At 41.5% G+C, this 26439-nt stretch overlaps 1 protein-coding gene across 1 annotated transcript in view; it reads left to right on the forward strand.

Moving 5' to 3' along the window:
• Positions 1-26439, forward strand: part of KCNMB2 (potassium calcium-activated channel subfamily M regulatory beta subunit 2) — a gene marked incomplete in the record, with an annotated part of 286588 nt that overhangs the window by 255146 nt on the left and 5003 nt on the right. The window contains 2 exon segments of the mRNA XM_036753732.1: positions 12041-12163; positions 25398-25568. Of these exon segments, the coding sequence (XP_036609627.1) occupies positions 12108-12163; positions 25398-25568 (227 nt within the window).

Below are 26439 nucleotides of genomic sequence, written 5' to 3' on the forward strand. Positions count from 1 at the left end.
GCTGCCCATCCAATAACCAGCTTTTCTCATTTACTGCTGAGCAATCTTTCACTTAGCATACTGAAGACTTATTCATCTATCCCCATGCTACCCTAAAATGAAGGAATCCAGGGGAGAAAGAGGTATGGTGTCATGTCGAAACTCTCTCTGGCTCCCTTTACACCCGGATAATGATTGTGGTTCAGAGGTGATAGTCAGCAGGGAAAGACCCTGATGCACTAGAGGAATCCTAAGACATGCTCTAGACAGAGAGAAACTGCTGGACTGCTATTAACTTAAAACCATTACTCACCTTGTCAGTGTGGGGCTGAGTAGCCAGAATGAAAGAAGATTTTTTTCCAAGAGTAAAATTTCACCCTTCTGAAGATTCATCTCAAGAGGACCACTGAAGGAAAACATTAGCAAATTGAATCAGAGTTTATTTGGTGACTACCAGAGTTTATAAGGTCAAAGGATCATAGATGCATACCTCAGAGGTCATCTGGACTAGCCCTCTCTTTTATAAAGAAATTGAAGTGCACAGATGTGAAGTGACTTATTCAATGTCACAGTTAGTGGAGAAGGGGAGGAGGGAAAAAGCATTTATTAAGCACCTACTTATTCCAGGCACTTTGCTAATTGCTGCACAGATATTATCTTAGTTGTTCCTCATAATGATGATGGTTCTATAAGGGCAGTTTGGGTAGTCAGGGAGTAGCAGGGCGCAATAGGGTCATGATGGTCTCCAAAAGGAGTTTCAGAATCAGAAAATCTAAGTATCTCAGAGGCCATCTAATCCAACTCATACCTAAAAGCAATCATCATTACAACATACCCATTGGTCATCCAGCCTTTGTTTGAAAACCTCCAGGTAGGAAGAATCCACTGGCACCAAAGGCAACCTGTTCTACTTTTGTCTGGCTCCAATAGTTAAGAAGTGTTTCTATATTTTAAGCCTAAGTTTGGCTTCTTTCCAACCTCCACCAATGGCACCTGATTCTGCCCACTGGAGCCAAGCAAAACACATCTAATCTCCCTTCCACATGAGAGCCTTTCAAACACTCAAACACAACTATCATGTGCCTTTTCTCCTAGACATAGTCCATCTAGTTGAGTGGAGGGATGCTGAAGAAAACTAAGTCCACTTCAAAATTTTTGTAATGGTGATCACTCTTGTTGTGTTTCAAAACAACTAAAATTACCTTATTGCCAAGATGTGATTCAGAGAAATTCAGAAATAAGGTTGTTATTCCTGAAAATTGCTTTGGGATGCCTAATCTCCATCTCTTCCAGTTCAGTCTTAGCACATAGTAAATGCTTTTTCATTCAGTGAATCACATTTCATTGGATCAGATTGACTTAGATTAATACCAAAGACTTTTGTGGTTTTTTCCCATTTATCTCCAAGGTGTAGTAGGTATAAATAGTAGGCATTACACGTAGTAGGCATTTCATAAGTGTCTGTTTAATTGAATAGTAAAAGGTCAAGGGAGAGAGAGAAACAGAGCACATAAGGGATGTTATTTTTCTTAAGAGAAACTGTTTCCCCATGGTTTGTCTACAAGAAGGCCCTAAGGTGCCCTCCCATCCTTCATCCTGTCTCTTTGACACCCTTCTACTGCCTTCCCCCCCCCCTTCAATGAATGTAAGAGGGCTGAACTGGAGTTAAGAATATGAGTTGTTCTGTGCTCGAATACTGGTTGATTTGCCTCAGCATGAGGCCATTTATGCCAAGGCAAGAGATAAACATGAGTTACAGACCAGTTTTCCCACACCAGCTGTGTAGAGAGGAGGCCCAATCAAATAATTGCTTCACAATTAAAGTGATTTTCAACATGTAACATGAGGATGTGCAGTTGAGCATTGGCCAGGATTATCCATTTGGAAAACTCATTAAGAAATGAATTATGAAATAGTGAGCAAATTCAGACCATGTGGGAATATGCTTTTCCTGTCTCTGAAGGAAATTTTCTAAGACAAGCAAAACAAAGAGAAGTGTTTAGAATAGTAGTCTGGCCATTGTTTCTCAAATATGCCTGATCAGATTTCTAAGGCAGGAGTGGGGGTGGGGATGTGTCCAACACATAACTTGTGTTCATTGCTACTGACCATTACTGATATCTGATTAGTTCGTAGACCTAGGAAATACATAATCATATACATATAATCATAGATCTAGAACTGGAAGGGGCTATCTAATGCAACCTCCTCATTTTACAGACAGGGAAACTGAGGCTTGGGGAAGTACAATAACTTTTCTAAGGTTACACAGGCAATAAACATCATTGGTAGGATTTCATGGCTTATTAATCTAGAGCTGAAAAGGACCTCGAAGAACATCTAGCCCAAACTGTCTATTTTACAGATAAGGAAGGTGAGCCCCATTAATGTTGTGACATGCCCTACTTTACATGGGCAGTAAGCATCGGGGGCAGGATTTGAACCCAAGTCCTCTGACTCCAGAGTCAGTACTGATTCCATTGTACCATACTTCCTCATAACCAAAGCCTCTGAAGTATAGCTCCATTTTCCAAATGAGGAAACTGAGTCATGAGCAGTATACTTGGTTTACCCTAGTTCACACCCTCACATTTTGACCTAGGTATGCCATAGACAACTCCAATTCAACATGTCCAACACATAATTCCCAAACTCACACCTCTTCCAAACTTACCTATTTCTGTTGAAGGCATCACTGGTCACCCAGATTCACAACATTGGGATCATTCTCAACTCCTCCCTCTTATTCACTCCACATATCCAGTTATTAAATCTTGTTACTATCTTTATAGTATCTCTAAATTATGCTTTTTTCTCTCCATTTGCACAACTACTACCCTAGTTCAGGCATCCATCTACTCCCACCTAGACTAATGTAACAACCTCATGATTGGACTCCCCAAATCAAGTCTCTCTCCACCTTCCACACAACTGCCGAAGTGATTTTTGTAAAGTTCGGATCTGACCATGTCACACACACCCCATAAACTCAAGTGACTCAAATTTGTTTCACAACCTGGTCCTTTTCCAGTCTATTTATGCATGCCTTCTTTCCATGGTCTCCATTTTCTGACTTGCCATTTCTCATTCACAAAGTCCCATCTCTGGGCCTTTACATTGGCTATCCAAAATGCTGAAACATAATCCTTCTTTGTCTTGTCCCTTGGAATCCCTGGTTCCCTTCAATACTCAAGTCAAGCATCACTTTCCGTATGAAATTTTTATTAGTCTTCATAACTACCAATGACTTGTCCTTCAAAGTCAACTTGTATTTTATTTGGGGGTGTGTGTGCATGAATATGTGTATGGATACAAACACATACACTGTATGTGGACATATATATATGAATACATATAGCATGCATATAGTATACACACACATATGCAGGAGCAAATACCCAAATAAATACAAGTTGACTTTGAAGTCACTTAATTTCTTTTAGCCTCAGTTTCTTCATCTGTAAAATGAGTGTAATAATAGCACCTATCTCCGAGGGTTATTGTGAGGATCAAATGAGATAATTTGTATAATTCTATATAAATGCTAGCTCTTATTGCTTTGTACTTTATATATTTATTAAATACCATGCATGCTGTGTTCCCCCTCTGTCCTTGAGGACAGAGACTGATTTGTTGGGGGGGGCGGTGTTTCCCTCGGTACACAATAGACAATAATTGCTTGTTGAATGGATGCCCATAGAGACATATCTTTGATGACAGAATTGAAGTTAAAACATGGGCATCTTCTTTCCAGCTCATTGCTTATCCCACTGGACCAGGTAACCAACAAAGGAAATTGTACAAATTATCATGCTAAATCCTTACAGACTAAAGCTGGTGGCATCACCATGGTCAGAACAACAGCCAAACACAGGCTGTGGCTGTTGCCCAGCAGAAAGATAGCCCTTTTCTAGGGGGAGAGGTCAGGTTTGGGGTGATACAGCTTTGGAAAGGAGGCAAAGTGGGTCCTTCGACAGCATATTCCTTTCTTCAGAAATGCAATATAGCTTCACAACCGCTTTTCTTTTTGGAAGGAAATGGGTAGCAAATGAGAAAATATACTTTGTCCTTTCAGGACTCAGATCTCTTAAGAAAAGTGCTTTATTCCTTTTCAATAGCCAAGGTATTTAACTTTTCTAAGCATAAAACTCCTTATCTACAGGGTTCTTGTGAGGCTCAGTGATATAATGTATAGAAAGCACTTTTCCAAATAGCACTATATAAATGTCAGCTATTATGAAGTGAGGGGTTCCAAAAGGGAGGCTTCTGCTTGCCAAATCCTCCCTTGTTGACTCATGAACTTCCCATCATTATTCACTCCTTTGGGTTAAGGCATGGAAGAGTAACCATGCAGGATGTAACATATTAAGCTGTTATCAGCTTTGGACACTTGGCACTAATGAATTCATCAGATTAGCCTTGAGAGAACAGGAGACATGAGGGATGAGAACATAGAATAAACAGGTTCTGATGGAAGTAGGAAGTCAAGCCTGGCTGGTTGTGGGGTAGAGGAATAGCGCAGGACAAGCTGAACACCTGGGAGAGGAGAGGAGAAAGCAGAATGGGGTCTTCTGGAGCCCTGAACAATACGCCAGAGTCTAGACCACAAAGACAAGTTTCCAAAAAAGGTACAAACCTTTTTTTCCGGAGGGAGAGTTCTCATCTGGGAGTTCTGATCTCAATGAAATCACAGGTGCAGTTGCTATCCCTGTTCCTATCCTACTTCATAATTTTGCTTTAAGGTCGATCAGACCGGCAGGCAGGTAGGGTCAATTTCATCCATTTTGCCCAAAAGCCCTTACCTAAGCAGTCTGTAAATCTTAATCCACTATAGAAAAGGGGGCCGGGGTAGGAGGGCGGTGATTATTTCCAAGGTGCTTTGGGCAAAGCTATAACCTCAAATCATTTCTTTCACCTGAGGCAAAAACAAGTTAAGGACGGGGGTAGAAGTGGGGGAGGCTGCTAGGCAGTGCTGACGTCCAGCACAGAGGGTGTCAGTGTGACCACAGGTCATCACACCAGGAGATGAGCAAGAACACATAATTCCTTTGGTGTCTTGGGCTTTCACTTTGTGGATATGCCAGTTGCTTTGACTGTTTCTGCCCAGTGCTCCCCGAGAGAAAGAAGAGAAGCTCAGGACACAGAGCTGAAAGAAAGACGCACTGAAAACCTTCGGCCAATCAGTTGCAACTCTATCTGTCCTGTTTTTGAATGTAAGCTCCTGGAGGGCCGGGACTGTCTTATGTTTGTCTTTATAGCCCCAGCAACTAGCATAGAGCCTGGAACATGGTAAACTCTTAATTAATAAATAAATACTTGTTGGGGCCCATTGCTCAGTAACCACACAATAGAAACTGGTTGAAGGGAAATAAAGTTCTTACACTCATTTTACTTTCACTGATGACCCAAACTTACCCACAGCAACCCTGTCTTAAGTAACCTTCCCAAACTCACTCCAAGGTCAAGGTCACTTGCAGGGTGAAGGCAGCACTAGACATCCTCATTCCCAGTCCACCGCTTTAAACACCAAAAATTGACTGCATTCCTCGGTTGTGTGCAGAGATTTTGAAATTCAAATAAAAAAAATGTCTTTACTTTCTTTTTCTCTGAATCCTTTTTTCATAATCCAATGTGCACAGGCGCCTTGTCTCCTAAAGCTTGAAGAGTGGAGTTAATTACTCAGAGAGTTCAGGAAGGCTGCCTTTGAGCTAAGACGGGCTTCCAAACAGGTTTCCATTACCATATTCTGAATCCTAAGGATTTCTTTGAAGCCCAAATTGTTGGTTTTAAAAAAATACCCACACATACACACACACACAAAATCTACGTACCCTTCTGAGAGCAGCTCTCTCTCTCATTTTAATTAACCACCAACTTCTCAAGTTTTCAACAGTAGTTTGTCATCATGAAAAGAAATTGGCTTTAAATCCATTTATTAGAATAGGCTGAGGAGATGCTAAGCTTTCTCCTAAAGGCTTAAGTAAAAGACAATTAATTGGAATAAGGATATCGTTCATCTTCCTTTCTCTATATTGTCTTGAACAACAAGAGGGAGTCTATGATGTTACACGTGACACCCAGGTAGAAATAAATGATCCCCACTATATTCAATTTAATTCAATTCAACAAGCATTTGCTAACTGCCTGATATGGGGCCAGAGCCTTTGGTAGGTGCCAGGAATACAGAGACAAATAGGAAACAGTGCCTGCTATCAAGAAGTTCCCATCCTACTGAGAGAAAACAACATATACATATACACAGATAGTTAAATACAAATGCATACAAAATAAATAATCTCCCAGTCAATCAACACATTTAGTAAATGCTTAATATGTGCCAGGAACTGTATTGGGTTCTAGGAATACAAACAAGAAACAGTTCTTGCCCTCAAGGAGCTTACATTCTACTGAGGGAAAAAGTATGTTTACAGATAAGTTAATATACAATGTATACAAAATATTCCATCAAGATACTAGGCACTGTGCTAAATGCTAGAATACAGACAGACAAGAAATAGTATGTCAGGAGAAACTATTGCAGTAACAAATAGGGGAAATCAGGAAGGAAGGGGGATGTGCTGGGTCCAGATCAGGTTAGGTATGGTGAACTCTCACCAATCAAAAAGGAACTAGGGTGCAGTTGGAGGTGGAGGCTAGCCTGCAAGGGCAGGTCACGAGTATGGCTAGAGAGCCAAAGTGATTTGCTGCCTGAGGAAATGCAGATTGTCCCATAATGCCAGTCAATGGGGTGGGGGGAGCGTGCAGTTTTTGCCAGTGTCAATGGTGAAATATTATCCTCAAAGATTGTCAAACCAATTCTTTGGGAAAGGGTGATTCTATTTAAAGACTTTCCTTGTTTCCTCAGTGTCGACTAATGGGTTGATTTAATGTCTGACTTAATCACTGTTCCATTTGATTGTACTTTTTCAAGTAGTTTTCCAAAGTCACTTTTAAAAGCTAGCAGAAGCAATATTTCTTCCCCTCCTGGCAAAGCGAGCTCTTTGGTCATCAAGATCCTTTCCGTGGTTATTTGCAGGACTTGCCAGATGCCCTTTTCAGTTCCATAGTCTTATTCCAACTATGATCCTCAAAAACAAATGGGAAAAGGGTCTCTTCCCCCTTATTTTGACCAAGAAATCTCTATCACATCTTTGTCTTTCTTCATTGCCTCACTGCTGTCCTGTTGACTCCAAGAGCTACTCAGTAGAGACCCAACCAGAAGGCTTTGAATACCTTTAGCTGCCGATTCTAATCTCTGCCTAAGAACCCCATCCTCACCCTTAACGACACATTTTATTAATTCACCCCTCCCCATTTTGCTCCCTAAGGCTGTTATCTTTAGCACTGAGCTCTCTAAAATGTAGAATCTTAGAGCTGAGGACATTAAATCATAGGATCATGATTTAGAACAGGAAGGAAGGAAGGAAGGAAGGAAGGAGGGAGGGAGGAAGGGAGGGAGGAAAGAAACAAGATTTTATTAAGTTCCTACTATATGCTAGGCACTGTGCTAAGCACTTTCCAATATTATCTCATTTGATCCTCACAATAACCCTGGGGAGTAGGTGCAATTATTAACTCCACTTTATAGGTGAAGAAACTGAGTCAGACAAAGGTTAAGTGATTTGCCCAGGGTCACACAGCTAATAAGTATCTGATTTCAGATCTGAACTCAGGTCTTCCTGACTCCAGCCCTAGTGCTCTATCTACTGTGCCACCTACATTAAGTGCCTACTCTGTGCCAGGTAACGTTTTAAGGGGATAAAAAATATAAACAAAACAGTCCCTGCCCTCAAGGAGCTTACATTTTAGTAGGGGGAAACAATATCTAAATATGAGGTGACAAGTACCTGCACTAGGGTGGTGGCAGTGTCAGAGGAAAGATAGGGGCACACACGAGAGATGTTATGAAGGTAAAACTGATAGGTCTTGGCAACAGACTGGATATGGGGGTGGGGGTGAGAGAGGATGAGGAGAATGATCCTAAGTTGTGAGCCTGGATGACTGGGAGGATGGTGGTACCCTCAAGAGTAATATGGAAGTTAGGAAGAGAGAAGGGTTTGGGGGAAAAGAAAGAACAAATCAGTTTTGAATATGTTGAGTTTAAAATGTTTACAAGACACCTAGTCTGAGACGTCTAATAGGAAGTTGGAAATGGGAGAGTGGAGGTCAGAAGAGAGATCAGGTCTGGATAAGTAGATTTGAGGACCATCAGCATAGAGATAATAATTGAATGTATGGAAGCTGATGAGATCACCAAGTGAAGAAGTATAGGAGGAGAAGAGAAGAAGAGAAGAGAAGAGAGGGAAGGGAAGGGAAGGGAAGGGAAGGGAAGGGAAGGGAAGGGAAGGGAAGGGAAGGGAAGGGAAGGGAAGGGAAGGGAAGGGAAGGGAAGGGAAGGGAAGGGAAGGGAAGGGAAGGGAAGGGAAGGGAAGGGAAGGGGAGGGGAGGGGAGGGGAGGGGAGGGGAGGGGAGGGGAAGGGAAGGGAAGGGAAGGGAAGGGAAGGGAAGGGAAGGGAAGGGAAGGGAAGGGAAGGGAAGGGAAGGGAGCCAGGGACAGGAACCCTGTGGCCCACCCACTGTTAGCAGATGTGAACTGGATGAAGATTCAATTAAAGAGACTGAGAAAGAGCAGTCAGGTAAAAAGTAGGCCAGACTGGTAGGTGGAGAACAAGGAAAGAGTGGTGCCTCAAAAACCCAGATAGAAGGTAGAGGAAAGGGGGATGATTGATAGTGTTGAAGGCTACAGAGAGGACAAGGTGGATAAGGACTGAGGAAAGCCCATTTGTTTTGGCAATTAAGAAATTGCTAGTAACTTTGTAGGAAGCAGTTTCAGTTGAATGATGAAGCTGAAAACTAGACTGTAGAGTTTTAAAAAAATTGAGAGGACAGAAAGGTGAGATATCAGTTGCAACTGGCCTTCTCAAGGAGGTCAGCCACAAAAGAGAGGAGAGATATGAAGTGATAGCTAGTGAGGATAGATCGATCAAGTGAGAGTTTTTTTGAGGATAGAATGACACAGGCATGCTTGTAAACAGTGAGAAAACAGTCAGTAGATGGGAGAGACTGAAAATGAATCAGAGTGGGGATAATAGAAAGGTTGATCTGGGGGAGAAGATAAGATGGAATGGCTTGACCTCCCTGCACAAGCCCCTTCCCTCCCTCTCCAGTCCATCCTCCACTCACCTGTCAAAGTGCTCTTCCTAACAGCAGGTCTGACCATATCACCGCACCACACACACACACACACACACACACACACACACACACGCGCGCGCGCGCGCATGCATGCACACACACATGCATATGTACATGCACGCACACACACTCCACAAACTCCAGTGGCTCCTTGTCACCTTCAAGATTGAATATAAAATCTTCTTAGCATTCAGACCTTCATAACCTGCCCCATACACACACCTTTCCAGTGTTCTTTCACCTTAAATCTCATCCCCTCCATTCTCTGCCATCCAATGACAGTGACCTCCTTGCCGTTGCTCAAAGAGGAAACTCCATTTCCCCACTGCAGATATTTTCACTGACTGCCCCCATGCCTGGAAAGCTCTCCCTCCTCATCTTTGCTTCTAGCTTCCCTGGATTCCTTCATGGACCAGCTAAAATCCCACCTTATACAGGAAGCCCTTCCCAATCCCTCTTAATTCTATCACCTTCCCTCTCTTAATTATTTCCATTTATCCTGTATATACTATCTTCATGCATAGACTTGTACGTAGTGCTGTCTCCCCCATTAGACCAGGAGCTTCTTGAGAGCAGAGACTATTTTGTCTTTCTTTATATCCCCAGTATTTAATCAATCAGTCAATAAAAATTTATTAAGTGCTTACTACATGCCAGGCACTGTGCTAAGCTTTGGGAATATAAGGAAATGCAAAAGACAGTCCCTATGTTCAAGGAGCTCACAATCTAATGGAGGAGACCGCACATTAAATAAAAAGGGAAGAGGGCATCTGGGACAGAGGCATGATGCAGTCCTTCAGCAGAATGGGAAATGATGGAAGGGCTGCTATGGGTGCTGCCCTCCTTGAATGGAGGCTCCAATGTCCACCCTCTCCAATCCAAGAGAGGGAGGGGCCCCAGGGGCAAGGGGCTCTGAGGAGATGAGGGTTTCAGAGTCACGAAGGATCATGAAGTTCAGGAGAGCAACTGGGTGGGAAATACTTAGTGCAAAGCCCAGTGCATAGTAGGTGCTTAATAGATGTTTACTACTTGACTGAAAATATATACAAAGTGAATATAAACTAATTTCAAAGGAGGAGGAGTGAAGACGTGCACTAACAGCTGAGGTCACTGTCCCACCCCTAGAGTTTTAGATGAGGAAACTGAAGCCCAGAAAGGTTAATGGACAGGCCAAAGGTCACACAATTGGACACAGGTCCACTTTCTTCAATGTTCGGGTAAGGTTCTATAACACTTGAGCTTTCTTGAAGCCAAGAAGGGTTAAATGACTTGCTGAGAATCACACAACTCTTTAAATGGTGAAGTTAAGACCAGAACCCAGATCTCCCAACACTCACTTGGTCTCTCTCTAGTTTTTCTTCCCAAACCCATCCCACTCACCCTCAGTATGGTGGTCAGCTGAAGACTAACTACTTGTAAACCCTAAGTACATGACTTAAAGTGTTGTAACCCATGGATCATAGGGTAATCAACATGGAGCTAGACAGTTATCTAGTGCAATCCTCTCAATTTACAGATGGGGAAACTGAAGCCTACAGAAGCAGTGACCTGTCCAAATTCACCCAGTTTTTAAGTGAGAGAAATAGAATTTTAGCTTCTTTCCTATGTGACCTTGACCTAGTCACTTTATTTTCTAGGCCTTAGTTTTCTCATCTGAAAATAACAAGGTTGAGCTGACTGACCCCTAAAATCTCTTTCTGTGCTAAATCTGTGACCCTAGGTCCTCTGACTCACATTCAGCTTGCTTCCCATCACACCAGGCTGCTCTGTTTTCCTCTCTTCCTTGCTGTGGCTTAGGAAATGATTTTGCATTTGGTAAGAGTTTAGCACCTCCAGAGTAGTTCAACTTTCAGCCTTGGATGGGGAACTAAATCCATAAGAGGATAAATGGGAACAGATAAGAACATCTTGGAGGGGAAGGAGTTAATCCCTAAGCTGGCCATATACAAAGGAAAGCAAACTTTAACATTTACTCTGCAATATGGCTGGCGGCTGAGGGCTGTAAGGCACACCTGGCCAAGCTGCTATGGTTCTCTCAAGCAGGGAAAGTTAGCTACATTCAGCCTTTAATTACAGTCTGGGCAGCCGGAGGGTGCATTTGGAATGTACCATGGAGTGGACCAAAAAAGTCACACATGCCAGGTATAAGGGAAACTGCAAAGGAATCAGCTTTAGCACCCAAAATTGAGCAAATAAATTTGCCAAACATAAGGGTTTTGTATGGCACTTAACTGGAATGGGGGCCATCTCAAGGGGATTTTTCCAGTACAAGTCTTGGCATTGCAAGGGCAAATTAATATATACATATAGATAGACAGGAAGGAGAGAGAGAAAGACAAAAACAGAGAGACATAGACAGAGGAGAGGAAAGGGAAGGAGAAAAAGCAAAGGAAAGGAGAAGGAGGAGGAGGAGAGACAGAGGAGAGAAAAGGAGAGGGAACCATAGAGAGAGAAGGAGGAGGAAGAGGAGGAGAGAGAAGGAGAGAGAGAGGAAGAGAGAGAGAGAGAGAGAGAGAGAGAGAGAGAGAGAGAGAGAGAGAGAGAATGAAACAACACTATAGGAAATAGCTATAACCTCATCTTTGATCACTTCTCTGGACAACAGAAAAGGGAAATCACAGGGAGAAAAAAAGATAATTTAATGTCAATTACCAAACTTGGAAGGAAAAAGAAAATTCTCTTGCTTTGTTTTTTGTTTTGTTTTTTTACATATTACCCTTAGTCATCAGAAGCCATCTCATTTGAAGGAAAACTACTGAGTGTTATTGATGTCTGATAGGATACATCACAGAACACCTAGAGCAATGGACTTGACTTTTCACAGGGGGAATCCAACATATACTGAAGACTATTTTCCTCTTCCTAGGTCCTCGCGCCATTACTCACAGACTTCCACCATAAGGAAAGGGTCTTCTGGACAAACACCCTCTAAGATGTTTATATGGACCAGTGGCCGGACCTCCTCATCTTATAGGCATGATGAAAAAAGGTAAATGCTTTGGTACCCCTTTATACTTCTCTTATCAGGTCACCCAGAGAAGAAGCCAACCAGACAACATCAGGTAATGGAGCTGTGCCTATAGTAACTACAATATGTGTACATATCTGCATCTCTGTGTCTGTGTGTATGTGTGCAGTACACATACCAGCATTAGTTACTCAAGTTTAAGTAGGTAGGCTAAGAAATGACAGCCTCTAAGGAAGACCAAAAGGAGAGAAACCTGTTTCTTGAGCTACCAGCATCCCCAGAGAAATAAGGGTCACAGAAGAGGAAAAGGGACAAGAAAGAAAGAAAGAGCAAGGGAAGAAAGCCTGGAGGTAGAGGGCAATGTGGATGAAAGAGAAAATGTCAGCCACACAGCCCATCCCACCTTCCAGTCTCACTTTCTACCCAGATGTGGTCATTTATTTCATAATAGTCTAGAGAGCCTCTCATCAACTCCCACCCCCACCCCCAGGAAAAAAGTTTGTCTTCTCACCCTCTCTTTTATTCTTTTGTGTCTCTCATTCACTGGGTGCCATTTCCCTGCATTTAAAGAAATCGAATTTGAAATGCCAAATAAATATACTGCAGGTTAAGGGAAGTTTTAAGTCTGATAGTGACTCATAGAATCTCAGCTCTGATCATCTGAGTGGGGTGCAGGAAGAAATTAAGTCCCTTTTTTCTTTTCCCTATTAACATCCACTGAATTCCAGGAAGGAGGCAGATTTTTGAAGCAAAGCTCTGTGGGTCCAAGGAAAACCAACTCTCAAACACCTGTGGCTGTTTATAAACATTCACTTATCCTTTTGTTTTTAATAGCTAGACTTTCATATCTCTTTCTAAAGGTTTAAAGCAAAGTGACTTTTCAGTTCTGTGAAGGATAGCCTTTTATGTGCTCCAGATGCAAGATGCTACAATTCTACCCAGTTTCTCTAAGTACCATATTTACTCACAGACTGTCTCCCTTCTTTGGAACCTATTTTGCAGCTTTAATGGAGATATAGAGGGAGATTAAGAGGACACATTTCTCTAGGTGCAGTCAGCTCCAGCACCCCTCCACTGCAGAACATGAGAATATGTTTCTCCCCAGCCACTACTTTGGCTCTATACATTACAGTGTCCTGCATGTTCCTGAAGATTTGATAAGATCAGGTGAAGATCTGTGTACAGTGGCTACTCCTTGCATTTACTTTCCTTTAATTAAACACACCTCAGGTATATACATGAATAAGAAAGCCATTGGGGTGGGGGTGGGGAGCACTAGAGTCACAGTCAGATGAGCCAGGTTCAAATTCCACTTACAACCCATGTGACCTTGGGCAAGTCACTTCATCTCTCCTGACCTCAGTTTGCTCATCCATAAAATGAGCAGGTTAGAGTAAGTTATCTCAAGGGTCCTTTCCAGCTCCTAATCAATGAAGCTATGATCCTACCGAATCAAAGGACTGTCATATAGAAGAGTTGAATTTGTCATGCTTGAGCCTAGACAGCAGAATCATAAGCAAAGTGTGGCAGTGGCAGAGGGATAAATTCAAGCTTATTATCAGGCATTAATACATTGTTGGTGGAGCTGTGAACAGATCTAGCCATTCTGGAGAGCAATTTGGAGTTATGCCCAAAGGGATATAAAAATGTGCATACCCTTTGACCCAGCAATACCACTCCTAGGGCTATATCTCAAAGAGATCACACAAGTGGGAAAGGGACCTGTATGTACAAAAATATTTATAGCAGCTCTTTTTGTGGTGGCAAAGAATTGGAAATCAAGGGGATTCCCATCAATTGGGGAATGGCTGAACAAGTTGTGGTATGTGAATGTAATGGAATACTATTGTTCTATAAGAAATGGGGAAGATACAGACTTCATAATAACCTGGAAAGACCTACATGATCTGATGCTGAGTGAGAGGAGCAGAACTAGGAGAACATTGTACACAACCACAGACATATTGATTCTGTGATGACTAACTTAGACTTGGCTCTCCTCAGCAATGCAGCTCCAAAGGACTCATGAGGGGGAGAGCTAGCTACACACAGAGAAAGAACTGTGGAGTCTGAATGCAGATTGAGGCAAACTATTTACTCTTTTTTCTCTTCTTTTTGTTTCTTCTGTCTCATGATTCATTCCATTGGTCATAATTCTTCTTTACAACTTGACTATTGTGTAAATAAGTTTAATGCGAAGGTATATAGAGAATCTATATCAAACTACATGCCGTCTTGGGGGGGAGGAGGGAAGGGTGGGAAGGGAAGAAAATTTGAAACTCACAAACATGTAGAACTGAGTGTTGTAAACTAAAAATAAAAAATCTAATTTAAAAGAGTTACATTCTGGTAAAGGAAAGAAAGAAAAAGAAAGAAAGAAAGAAAGAAAGAAAGAGAAAGAAAGAAAGAAAGAAAGAAAGAAAGAAAGAAAGAAAGAGAAAGAAAGAAGGAAGGAAGAAAAAAGGAAAGAAAGAAAGGAGGAAAAAAGAAGGAAAGACAGAAAAAGAGAAAAGGAAGAAAGCCTGGAGGTAGAGGGCGGTGTAAGTCTAGCATTCATATAATAGTGCCTTAAGGTTTACAAAATGCTTTACAAGTATCTCATTTTGTCCTAACAACTCTGGGAGATAGATGCTATTATTATCTTTATTTTACAGATGAGGCAACTGAGGCTGACAGGTTGAGGGACTTGTCCAGGATCACATGTCTAGTAAGTGTCTGAGGTGAGATGTAGTTCTAGGTCCAGCATTCTATCCACTGCATCACCTAACTGCCTTTTCTAGCCATCCTACATTGTTTTGTCTACAAGAGCCAAATGACTCCTGGAGTTTAGATTCCTCCACAGATATTCAGAGTTGAGACACCAGAGCATTGCAGCATGTACCACAACTGCTTAGGCGAAGATATAGGATTGAAAATAAATTTCACCTCAACAAATCCCAAAGGAAAAGAGGGAAAGAAAGGGGAAAGGGGAAGGAAAAGGAGGAAGAGGAAAAGAGAAAGTGAAATGGGAAGGGGAAGGAAAAAGGATAGGGAAGGAAAAGGGGAAGGGGAAAAGGGAAGGGGAAGGGGAAAGGGGAGGGAAATGGAAAAGAAATTGAAAGGAGAAGGGAAATGAAAAAGGAAAGTGAAAGGAGGAGAAGAAGGGAAAGGGAAAGGGAAAGGAAGGGAAGGGAAGAAGGAATAAGCATTTATTAAGCATGACGTATAGGTTCCCAAAGTGGGTGATACTGCCCCCGGGGTGCCCTGGAATGATCCAGGGGGGTTGGTAGTAGCCTCAGGTGCAATTGGGGGGCATTAAATAAAAATAAAGGGCTAGTGAAAACATAACGAAAGAAGAGAAGAAAATTTTGAAAAACCATTCTTACATGTTTCATCTGTTGTGTAACAGAGTTAAAGTCATAGCGATTACATTATTTTTAAACACACAAAATGCAAGTTATGGCCGGTCAGTGGTCAAGTCTGCCAACAGATCTTAACAGGCAAGTGTTGGCAGGCAAGCATGTACCGCATTGTCAGAAAGTCCAGCATGCATCAGCAGGAATATGTGTGTGTAATGACTTGTTTACAATACTATATGGCTACATAATGCAATATTTCATCATCAAAATTTCAATACAGGAATAAACCCACAAATTTACACTAAATAATTAAATTTAACATGTGTCATTTTAAAAAAATATTTATATTATTTTTTAAATGATGCAGATTTCGAAAATAAACATTAAAGGGTTAAAGAAAGTAGATTTCCCAGAGGGCATTGAGTACATTTTTTAAAGGGGGTGGTAGGCGACATAAGTTTGGGAACCTCTGATCTACTGTGTACCAGGCACTGTGTTAAGTGCTTTACAAATATGATTTCATTTCTGTTTCTATTGGGCAGAGAGTCATGCCTAGTCACTTTTAGATCTTTCACTGCCTATCCCTCCCGCCCATCCCCACTGGTTTCTATCTTTCATTTCAGTCTTATGAACTTAATGATTTTTTTTATTTTTGAATTGAAAATACATTTTTCCCCTTCTGGAAAAATCTCCTCTTTAATTGAGCTTTCTTGAAGCCCAGAATTTCTAATTGCAAAATGAAAAACCTTAATTTAGAACTTACAGAAAAGACAAACCCCTGAGCTAAGAAAATTGCAGGCTGGCTGTAAAATACTGTGAGATCAATTGAGATAATATATGTAAAGTGCTTTGCAAACCTTACCATATACAATTATGATATATCATTATTACTATTATTATCCTGGGGACTCTTTGGGAAATCAATTGATTCGGATTTACCTGAAGCCTTCAGAGATTTAATCCTCTTCTCTTACCTGGTCATTTGAATGAGATTCTTTTATCAGCTTGAACTTAATAGTGGATCAATTAAAGATGAAATTATCAATTTCCTTGGGAAATTGCTTGACCTCATAGATTAAGCCTTGGGCCAAAAGAGAAGAGCACCATTTTGGAAGCATGGAGCAATGGAAAGCCTGTGAGATTTGGAGTCCAAGGAACTGAGTTCAAATCCCTTATCTACCACTTACTAACCATGTTATCCTGGGCAAGTTACATCACCTATCTAAGCCTCATTTTTCTTCTCTATAAAGTAAGGGCATTGGACCACATGACCATGATCTTGGTACTCTCTTTAAGCTACTTCACATTAATAGAAAGTGGACCAAGATATCATTTGACCAAAAAAGGTCATGTAGATTAATTAATAATTTTTACACATTTGTGAATAAAATGGTTTCAGTATTGCATGACACCATCGTTCACTATTTCAAATGGAGGACTCAGTTACTACGGCGTAGTCAATTAATTTGCCATCCAGTATAATAAATAAATAAATATATATATATACTCATATGTTATCATGTACAAATCATGTACAAGGTGAGAAGCAGCCAGGCATGGAGAGAGAGAGCTGGCCTCAGTCAGGAAGTGTCAAGTTCAGGTCCCCTCTGACATAGACCAGATGTAGGATGTAGGAGCGTCTGGGGACGCTCACATAACCTCTCACTGTCCCCAGTGGCTCTGCCAGGATTCAAATTGCAAAGCAAGTGTCAACTTGTACTGAACGAAATTTTCCTCATTGGGAGTTCCCTATACCAGTGAAATCACAGGCCCTGTCCAAAAAGAGGTACAAGTCACAGTGCCCAGTGCTGGGGGATACAAAATGAAAATAGCCCTGCCTTCAAGCAGTTTACACTCTATTGAGGCAATATAAAATATGAACAGATTATAAGTGTTTAGTTTAAGGCGAGAAGCAGTAATAACTAGAGGGATTAGAAAAGGCTCTGTACAGCAGGTAATACTTGAGATGAGCCCGGAATGAAATGAGGGATTAAATTCAATGCATTTCGATTCAATTCAATCCAACAAGCATTTGTTCAGGGCATCCAATGCGCCAGGTACTAAGTGTTGGGAATACAAGTCAATCAACAAGCATTTAGCAAGTGCCTTCTATGTGCCAGGCATAGTGCTAGGCTCGGGGGACACAGACAAAAGTGAGATACGTAGTCCCTGCCCCCAAGAAGCTTACATTCTCCGGGGGGGAGGGGCGGAGTGGTTGGGGAGATACAGAGACTGAAAATGAAAGAAATGCCAGACAGCTGCTCCCCACAAATAGCATACACTCTACTAGGAGAACCAGACCAAGAAATATAGACCATAAAACCACAAATGGTAATTGGTCAAAGAAATTGAAAAATCAATATGGTAGAAGGCAAAGTCCATATAAACCAGAGCATCATTGAGTCAGAGTTAATTCCATGGAAGGCTCTGTTAGACAAAGGTAAAACGAGGGTCACTTTTGTCATCACAGCAGAGACATCCCTAAAGGAGGAAACAATCCAGCGGCCCCTGCTCCTGCCATCTGAGTTAACAGTTTGTGTTCTCCTGGGGCTAAAAGATGTAGCAACTCCATTTATTTTCTGCTTAGCTGGCATTCAGCAATCTTGGGCCCCATGGGTTTGCCCTCGGAGGAACTAGCAGAAGGGCACTTTTCATTGCAGCCTGGAAGCTAGAACTCTTAGACCCAAAGCCCTTGCTGAGCTTCATTTTTAATATTTCAGAGAGAAACATTAGCTATGTTAGTGAGAACTAGTCAGATCATTACAGTCATAAAGACCTTGGTTCTAGCTGTGATTTCATGTTAGTAAATAGTAGATAAGGGATTTGAACTCAGTTCCTTGGACTCCAAATCTCTCATGTTTTCCATTGCTCCATGCTTCCAAAATGGAGCTCTTGTCTCTTGGCCTAAGGCTTAATCTATGAGGACAAGCAATTTCCCAATGAAATCTGTGATAATTTCATCTTTAATTGATCCATTAGTAAGTTCAAATTGATAAAAAATTTCATTCAGTTGCAGACCTCAAAATATCCTGGAGAAGTCAACCAGTAAATTTTTCTGAAACTAGATTATTATCACAGGCCAAACTGCTGCCCACAATACCCCACACAAAGCAGTGATCCGTAAAAACTTAAGAACAATGTCTTTCATAGATTTTGTCATCTCAAATACTCATAATCTCCAAGCTACATGGGCTGAAAATTTTTCCAAATACAGAGACCTGGCAAAGGAGATCAAAATCCTGTGGGGCCATGATGAGATACGTTTAATACCTGTGGTCCAGTCTGCTACTGGCATCCCAAGGGTGCTCTCACTAAACCTACAGATGATGACCTGACATGTGAATATTTTTATTCAGGTACAAAAAGCAATTATTTCATCCACTTGTACAGAGAACATTAAATATAAAAGACCAGAAGCAGAATAGTAACTTATCCAAGGACCATTTCTTTCTGAATTCCATTGGAAAAGATGAGAAGAACCAGATGATGATAAAAATGTTGTTGAGGGCAGACTCACTGAATCACAGAATTTAAGGGGTGGGTGGGATCTCAGTGGTCATTTAGTCCCAGGTCACGTAGCTAATGTCCACTGTGGGATCCAAGCCCAGGTTTATCCTCATTCCAAATCCATCTCCCTACCCACATCACTCCTGACTCACCACCAAGAGGCAAGTTAGCCTCTGCATTCAACAAACCTTCAGTCCAGAAGACATTTATTAAGCAGCGACTGCAAGGTACCATGTGCCTCCATCTTCCAACTAAGACTGATAGTAGCAGGGTCTTCTCTTCTTAAAAAGGATATGGAGAAAGTTGGGTATGAGAGAACACTGCTCTATCAATTGAAAGCTAATCTTGGCTTCTTTCCTTCCATTTCTCTAATAGGAATATGTTACGGCCAGTAAACCTGGTTGTAAGGTCAAATGGTTGTAATGGTTGTAAGGTCAAAAAGGAAAAATACCTTTTTTACTGCCACTATGACCCTCTAGGCTGCATCTGTCCCTGTATGTGTGTGTGTGCTTAATTAATATCAGAATAACATGCTGAAAATCCACTAAAATGGACTCCATGGGTTGCTCTCAATTTGGGAAGAAAGAAAGAAAGAAAGAAAGAAAGAAAGAAAGAAAGAAAGAAAGAAAGAAAGAAAGAAAGAAAGAAAGAAAGAAAGAAAGGAGGGAAGGCAGGAAGAAAGGAAGAAAGGAAGGAAGGAAGGAAAAGAAAGAAAGAAAGAAAGAAAGAAAGAAAGAAAGAAAGAAAGAAAGAAAGAAAGAAAGAAAGAAGGAAAGAAGGAAGAAGGAAGGAAGAAAGAAAGAAAGAAAGAAAGAAAGAAAGAAAGAAAGAAAGAAAGAAAGAAAGAAAGAAAGAAAGAAAGAAAGAAAGAAGAGAAAGAAAGAGAGACAGAGAGGAAGGAAGGAAGAGAGAGAAAGAGAGAGAAAGAGAAAGAGAGAAAGAAAGAAAGAAAGAGAAAAAGAAAGATAGATAGGGGTCTTAGACATATTTTGTTGTACTGAAGTGTTATTTATAATAAAATTTGTAGAATCAGAATACTGAAAACTAGAAAGAACCTTAAAGAGCAGCTCAGAAGAGAAGCCCCACAGTGTTGTTTAAAAAAAATACAGGGCCTAGTTACAGGAAGACCTGGGTTCAAATCCTCCCTCTGTCAGACCCTGGGCAAATTCCAAAACCTCACTATGCCTCAGTTTCTTAATCTGCCTAAGGAGTCAATAACAGCACTTTCCTTCCAGGGTGGTTGTGAAGGCCCCTGATGAGCAGATATGTATAAAACATTTAAGAAACATTTAAAGTTCTAGATAAATGTGAGCTAGTAATATTTTCTAATCCAATCCATCATTTTGAATGGGGAAGCTAAGGCACTCAGAGGTACATTGACTTGCCCAAGCTCGCTCGCTTTCTCTCTCTCTCTCTCACTCTCTCTCTCTCTCTCTCTCTCTCACACACACACACACACACACACACACACACACACACACACACACACACCCTGTGGGTAGAAGTCACAAAATTTCCCAACAATGTGAGCTATCCAAAAGTGGGGTGGGGCCACCTTGAGAGGCTGGGGATTGTATCTTCTTGGAGGTCTTTAAGCAGAGGCTGGACAACCACTTGTCAGGTATGTGACAGAAGGGATTCCTTTTGTGTATGGGTTGGATACCTGCTGACATCCCTGCCAAGTATCACATTGTGTCATTCTATCAGAAATAGGTGTATGTATATGTGTGTATACACACATGTGTATATATACATATATGCATACACGTACATACACACATGTGCACATACACGTGTACACATACATATGCATGTAAGTTTTGTTGTTGTTGTTCAGTCATTTCAGTCATGTCTGACTCTTCGTGACCCCCCTTAGGGTGGAGGGGAGCACTGGCAGGGATACTGGAGGGATTTGCCATTTCCTTCTCCAGCTTATTTTGCAGATGAGCAAACTGAGGGAAACAGGGTGAAGTGACTTGCCCAAGGTCACACAGCTGGTAAATACCTGAAGCCAGATTTTAATTCAGGTCCTCCTGACTCTAGGCCTGGCACTCTATCCACTGAGTCACCTAGCTGCCCCAAACATATACATGCACATACTTACATATTCATGAATACATATCAACATACACATATACCTGTATGTATATACATATGCACCACTTATATATAAATATATGCATATACATGTGCAAATACATATATGTGCATATACACATACATGAATGCGCATACATGTGCATGTTTGGTCCAGACCAATGATTTCATCTGTGTGTGGCTCTCCAGTGTGGAAACTCCTTTCACCAGTAGAGATCTACAGCTTATCTACAATTGATAGTCTTGGCAAGTTGCTTGAAGTTACTAAAAAGCTCACTGATTTGCCCAAGCTCACCCAAACAGTCTGCATCAGAAACAGCACCGGAGCCCACGCTGACCTCAAGGCTGGCCCTCTAGTCACTACACCGCCCTGCCTCACAGAGCATGGGGTGCATCATCGCCATCACTGCTGACATCAATGAGCTTGGAAACTTTCCCTCAGTTTGCCCTTTGTTCTTCCAAACATTTTCCCTGGGGATTTTCAAGAATAGGAATAGAGGAATGCTGGTCCACTCTGCCCCTCCCCTGGCTGCCTTCTCCATGGCAAACTCCCCCCTCCCCACCTAGGTCATCAATCCCAGCCATTCCCCCCCCCACCTTCCATCCACCAGGTCACATCTGCATCCCCCTGGTGCCTCTGGTTCTGCAGGAGTCTATAATTTTTGCCTCCTCTGCACATTGCAGAGAATATGAAGAGCATTTATAACCATTTCCAAATTGCTATTTGTTTTCAAATCACCCGTTTGAATCATTTTTATATGCTGGTTGTTCTGGTGACATTCCTGACTGATTGCACTGTGTCTCTTTTATATCTAGAGCTTGACATAAGTTATGCCATGGGATGGACTAATGTTCTGGGACTGCCAGGCTGCTGCTGCTGCTGCCTGCCTGCCTGCCTGCTTTCATCTGGGAAACATGCAAATCTCAATAGCAGCTATCAGCCTTAAATACAGTTTGATAAATAATAATAGGAAAGCAACATCAGATTATTACTTTACAGCAGGCGGTTGAAGCCCGGAAGAGTTAGGCTGTCACTTAATGCTTGCAAAGGCTTCCCACCTAGCTGGGTTAGCTGGAGATTTGTACTGATGATGATGTGGATGATGAAGATGATAGATGGATAGACAGACAGATAGATAGATGGATAGACAGACAGACAGATAGACAGACAGGATAGATAGATAGATAGATAGATAGATAGATAGATAGATAGATAGATAGATAGATAGATAGATAGACAGGCAGACATATGATAGACTAGATAGATAGATAAAGAAATAGATAGATAGATAGATAGATGATAGACAGATGATAGACTAGATCGATAAATAGATAGGTAGGTAGGTAGGTAGGTAGGTAGGTAGATAGATAGATAGAAAGAAAGAAGGAAAGAAAGAGAGAAAGAAAGAAAGAAAAATACTAAAATACATCAAAAGTTAAGTGCCAAGGACACATTCAGAGGAAGGGCCTAGAAGTGAAAGGGAGACCTCAAGAAGGCAAACTGTCCCCTTCCCAGTTGTTGTTGTTTGTCCTTCATTCTCGACCATGACATCAGGGAGGTGATGCCACGACATGCAGATGAATGGATTTAAGTGAGGGAGGCCATGCAAAGTCACCAGCCTCACTTTCTCCTCCAGAGCCATCTGGGCCTAGTGGCAAGATATAGATCAGGATAACTGGAGGTGGCCTTCCCCTGTCCAATTAGAACCATATGGAAGACAGTCTCACCATTCTGTGGGCACTGGGCAGCAATTAGGGAAGAGGACCCAATCAATCAATCAACAAGCACTTAAGCATCTTTTATGTTGCAGGCACCATCCTAGGCATCAGGGGTACAAATATAAAAGTCTCTATATGCCAAGCACTGCACTAGGCACTGGGGACACAATATATCTAGTAAAGGTTCTTAACCTCGGGTCCATGAACTTTTTTTACTATTTGGATAACTTTATTTCAATATGATTAATTTCCTTCATAATCCTATGTATTTTATTTTATGCATTCAAAAACATAATTTTGTAAGTGGTTACATAGACTTCACCAGACTACCCAAGGGATCCGTGACACAAAAAATGGAGAAAACATGATAAAGGATATGGAAGCATGCCTTGGGACAGTGGGAAATGAATCAAGGTAACGTCTGTCAAAGATATAGGAGCAACCAGGGGTCTCAGGGGTCATAAAGGCATCAGGACGGACAAGCACAACATAAGGGTGGCAACAGTTAGAGACTGGAGACAGAAGGTCCCATTAAATACCCCAAACTCTCATTAAACCAAAGTATCAATCCCACATGGGAAGGATAGGATTGTGTTCAATTATATTATGCAGAAATATTTAAAAACAAGCCTGTTACTTTCAGTCATATCAAAAGCAACTCCAAGAGGTAAAAGACCATAGCAAAAAGGAGAGGGAGTGTGGCATAGTGGAGAGCTGAACTCAGAATGAGGAAGACCTGGGTCAACACCCTCTGACAGCAAGTCACTTAATCTTTCAGTGCCCCCAAGCAAATCTCTAAGACTATACACTGCAGAGAATCATTGGTAGAGAAAATTTCCTTACCAGAAATTTCCATGCACCAATGAAATCATAGGTCCAGTCCCCACCTCCCACCCCTGTTCCCCCCTCCCCACCAAAAAAAAAAACATTTTCAGTTGCAAACCAAGCTGAGTGGTTTCTAGATTGAGGCATTTTTTTCTAATTATACAAAATCCATACACATGCTCTCACTGGCAGACCTAGCACACCCTCTCTCTCTCCAGAATATTCCATGTCAGGTTTATTACTTTGGCTTTATGTGTCCAAAGCAGAAAGCTATTAGACGAGGATAGTCCCAAGAATCCATTAAATCCAGGGTCCAGTGCCCATCAGTGACCCATGTCAAAGACTAGGAAAAAGTCGAAAGATACTGCGCTGCAAATGAGCTGTTATATGAAAGTGATGAATGCAAAATATCTGTAACTCCCATTTTCAGAGCCCTCTTCATCTTTCTCTCTGTTTCCAAAGCCAAGCCTCATTCCCTTCAAGCCCATTTCTTCCCTAACTAGACTTTGGATCACTCTGAATTTCCCCATTCTCTCTTCTTTCCTACTAAGTACTTAACTTCTCTACTTTCCTTGCCATTCATACCAATAATAATAATAGCTGCCATTTTATACCACTTTAAATTTTTTCTAAGCACATGTGTATGTTAAAGGTTCTAAAAGTGTGGTCTGTGAATCCCTGGGGTCATTAAGGCCCTTTCAAGAGGTCTGCAATGTCAAAACTACTTTCATAATAATAATACTAAGATGTTTTCATTTCTAATATGGTAAATAGCAACAGATGCAGTCTTCCCAGATATAGGTCCTATGCTCTCTCCACTAAGCTGTCTCCCAACTATGAAATGTTTTCCTCATCCTCCATTTTGTCTAGTGGGCTTTTTTGGGAGGGGGTTGTTTTCCCTCTTCTCAACATCCAAATCTTTTGTCCTATTCATCACCTTCACTTGTCATTGTAATCTTAGGAGAACAGGAAAACTTTTGAGGAATGCTCTAGTAACATAACCAAGATATTGCTTCCCCATGCTCTATGAAAAAATTTTCTTTAAAAACAAGCACAAAAAGTACCACCAATGGAAAAAGATTTGAGGAAGAACAGAGTGAATTCTAACCTGAACTCTGTCAACACATTTCTAACCCGCCAAGCATTAGTGTGAAACAGAACTCCAGGTCATTACTGTCTTATCACCTTCCTCATTAATCTTAAATCAACAGACACCTCCCAATCCATCACCACCCAAAGCAAGAACAATGCTATGGTCCAGAGCTTACCCACAAAGGTTCCACCATTTGCATACCATGAAGCAACTCAGTGACAAAGCTGACAGATCCAGACTGTGTATTGACATTTGTTCTGATGAATGTTTTTCTTTGGTCATTAGAAATTGTAAATAGATGGATGGCTATTGAAATCTGCCAATTTCTCGAGAGCAGGGAGAGCAAAGCTCAGGGATCAGTGGCCCAAGATAAACTCAGGAAATTGTTTAAAGGGTGAAGAAGAAAAAAAGTAAATTTTAGAAAAAACTATAAATTGGCACACAGATTTGACAGACCGGGAGGCAGTGCTTTTTCTGTGCTCCGCTGTGCTTTTAAGCACTCCCTGGGGATAGAAGGGCTGCTGTGTCCACAAGAGTCCAAGTATGCTGGCCACTGCAGAAAGGTTTAATGGGCCTCCCTAAGCCCTCCCTGCTCCCAAAGATATGGCAGTGCACCCTCTATGGGTAAATTGATAAAATGTGATGTTCACATGAGAATTATTATTTTCAACCTCAGAAATATTTACCAAAAAATCAGGGACCACGACCTTCTGGACAAGAGGAAAACAGTCACTGCTCTGAAAGCTGGAGAGGACCGGGCCATTCTCCTGGGACTGGCCATGATGGTCTGTGCCATCATGATGTACTTTCTGCTAGGAATCACGCTCCTCCGTTCATACATGCAAAGGTAACTTTCAATGTTATTCAGAAATATCTGGTTAATCGGCTCCACATTCCTTTATATTTCTTTTCTGACCATTCTTCCCTTTTCCCAAGACTCACAGTCAACCATTCTACCCAACAATCCAAGACCAAAACCAGGATTCTAACCACCATAGACAGGCTCGTCAGTCTAGAGCCAAAAGGGATCATAAAGGCCAAGTAGTCCAACCATATCATCCTAGAGATGAGGAAACTGAAGCACAGGATGGTTAAGTCAATCAACAAGGATTTATTAAACACCTACTATGTTCCAGGTAGTTTGGTTGGCACTAGGGATGCAAATAGAGTAAATAAAACAAGGAGCTTGCCCAAGGTTGCACAGATAGTAAACATCAGAGGTAGGATTTGAATCCAATTCCTCTGACTCTCAAGTCTTTCTATTGTCCCCAGTTTTATATTTGCCATATGACAACTAGATGGTGCCGAAGTGCACAGAGCACCAGGCATGGAGTCATGAAGACTCGTTTTTGTGAGTTCAAATCCAGCCTCAGACACTTACTAGTTGTATGATCTTGGGCAAGTCAATTGACCCTGTTTGCCTCAGTTTCCTCATCTGTAAAATGAGCTGGAGAAGGAAATGGCACACTACCCCAGTACCTCCACCAAGAAAACCCCAAATGGGGTCATGAAGAGTCAGACACGACTGAAAAATCACTTAAAACCAAAACTAAGTTGAACAGAAAGAGGCATAACGGAGCTGATGTCTTGAGTCAGGAAGACCTGCATTTAAGTTCTGCCTCTGACACACACTGGCTGTGTGACCCCAAACAAGGTACCTAGACTGTCAGTGCTACAGACGATTCTCTAAGACTACGAGCTTCAGAAAAGTTGCTCAT

Source organism: Trichosurus vulpecula, chromosome 4 (assembly GCF_011100635.1).
Source record: "Trichosurus vulpecula isolate mTriVul1 chromosome 4, mTriVul1.pri, whole genome shotgun sequence".
NCBI classification, from domain to species: Eukaryota; Metazoa; Chordata; class Mammalia; order Diprotodontia; family Phalangeridae; genus Trichosurus; species Trichosurus vulpecula.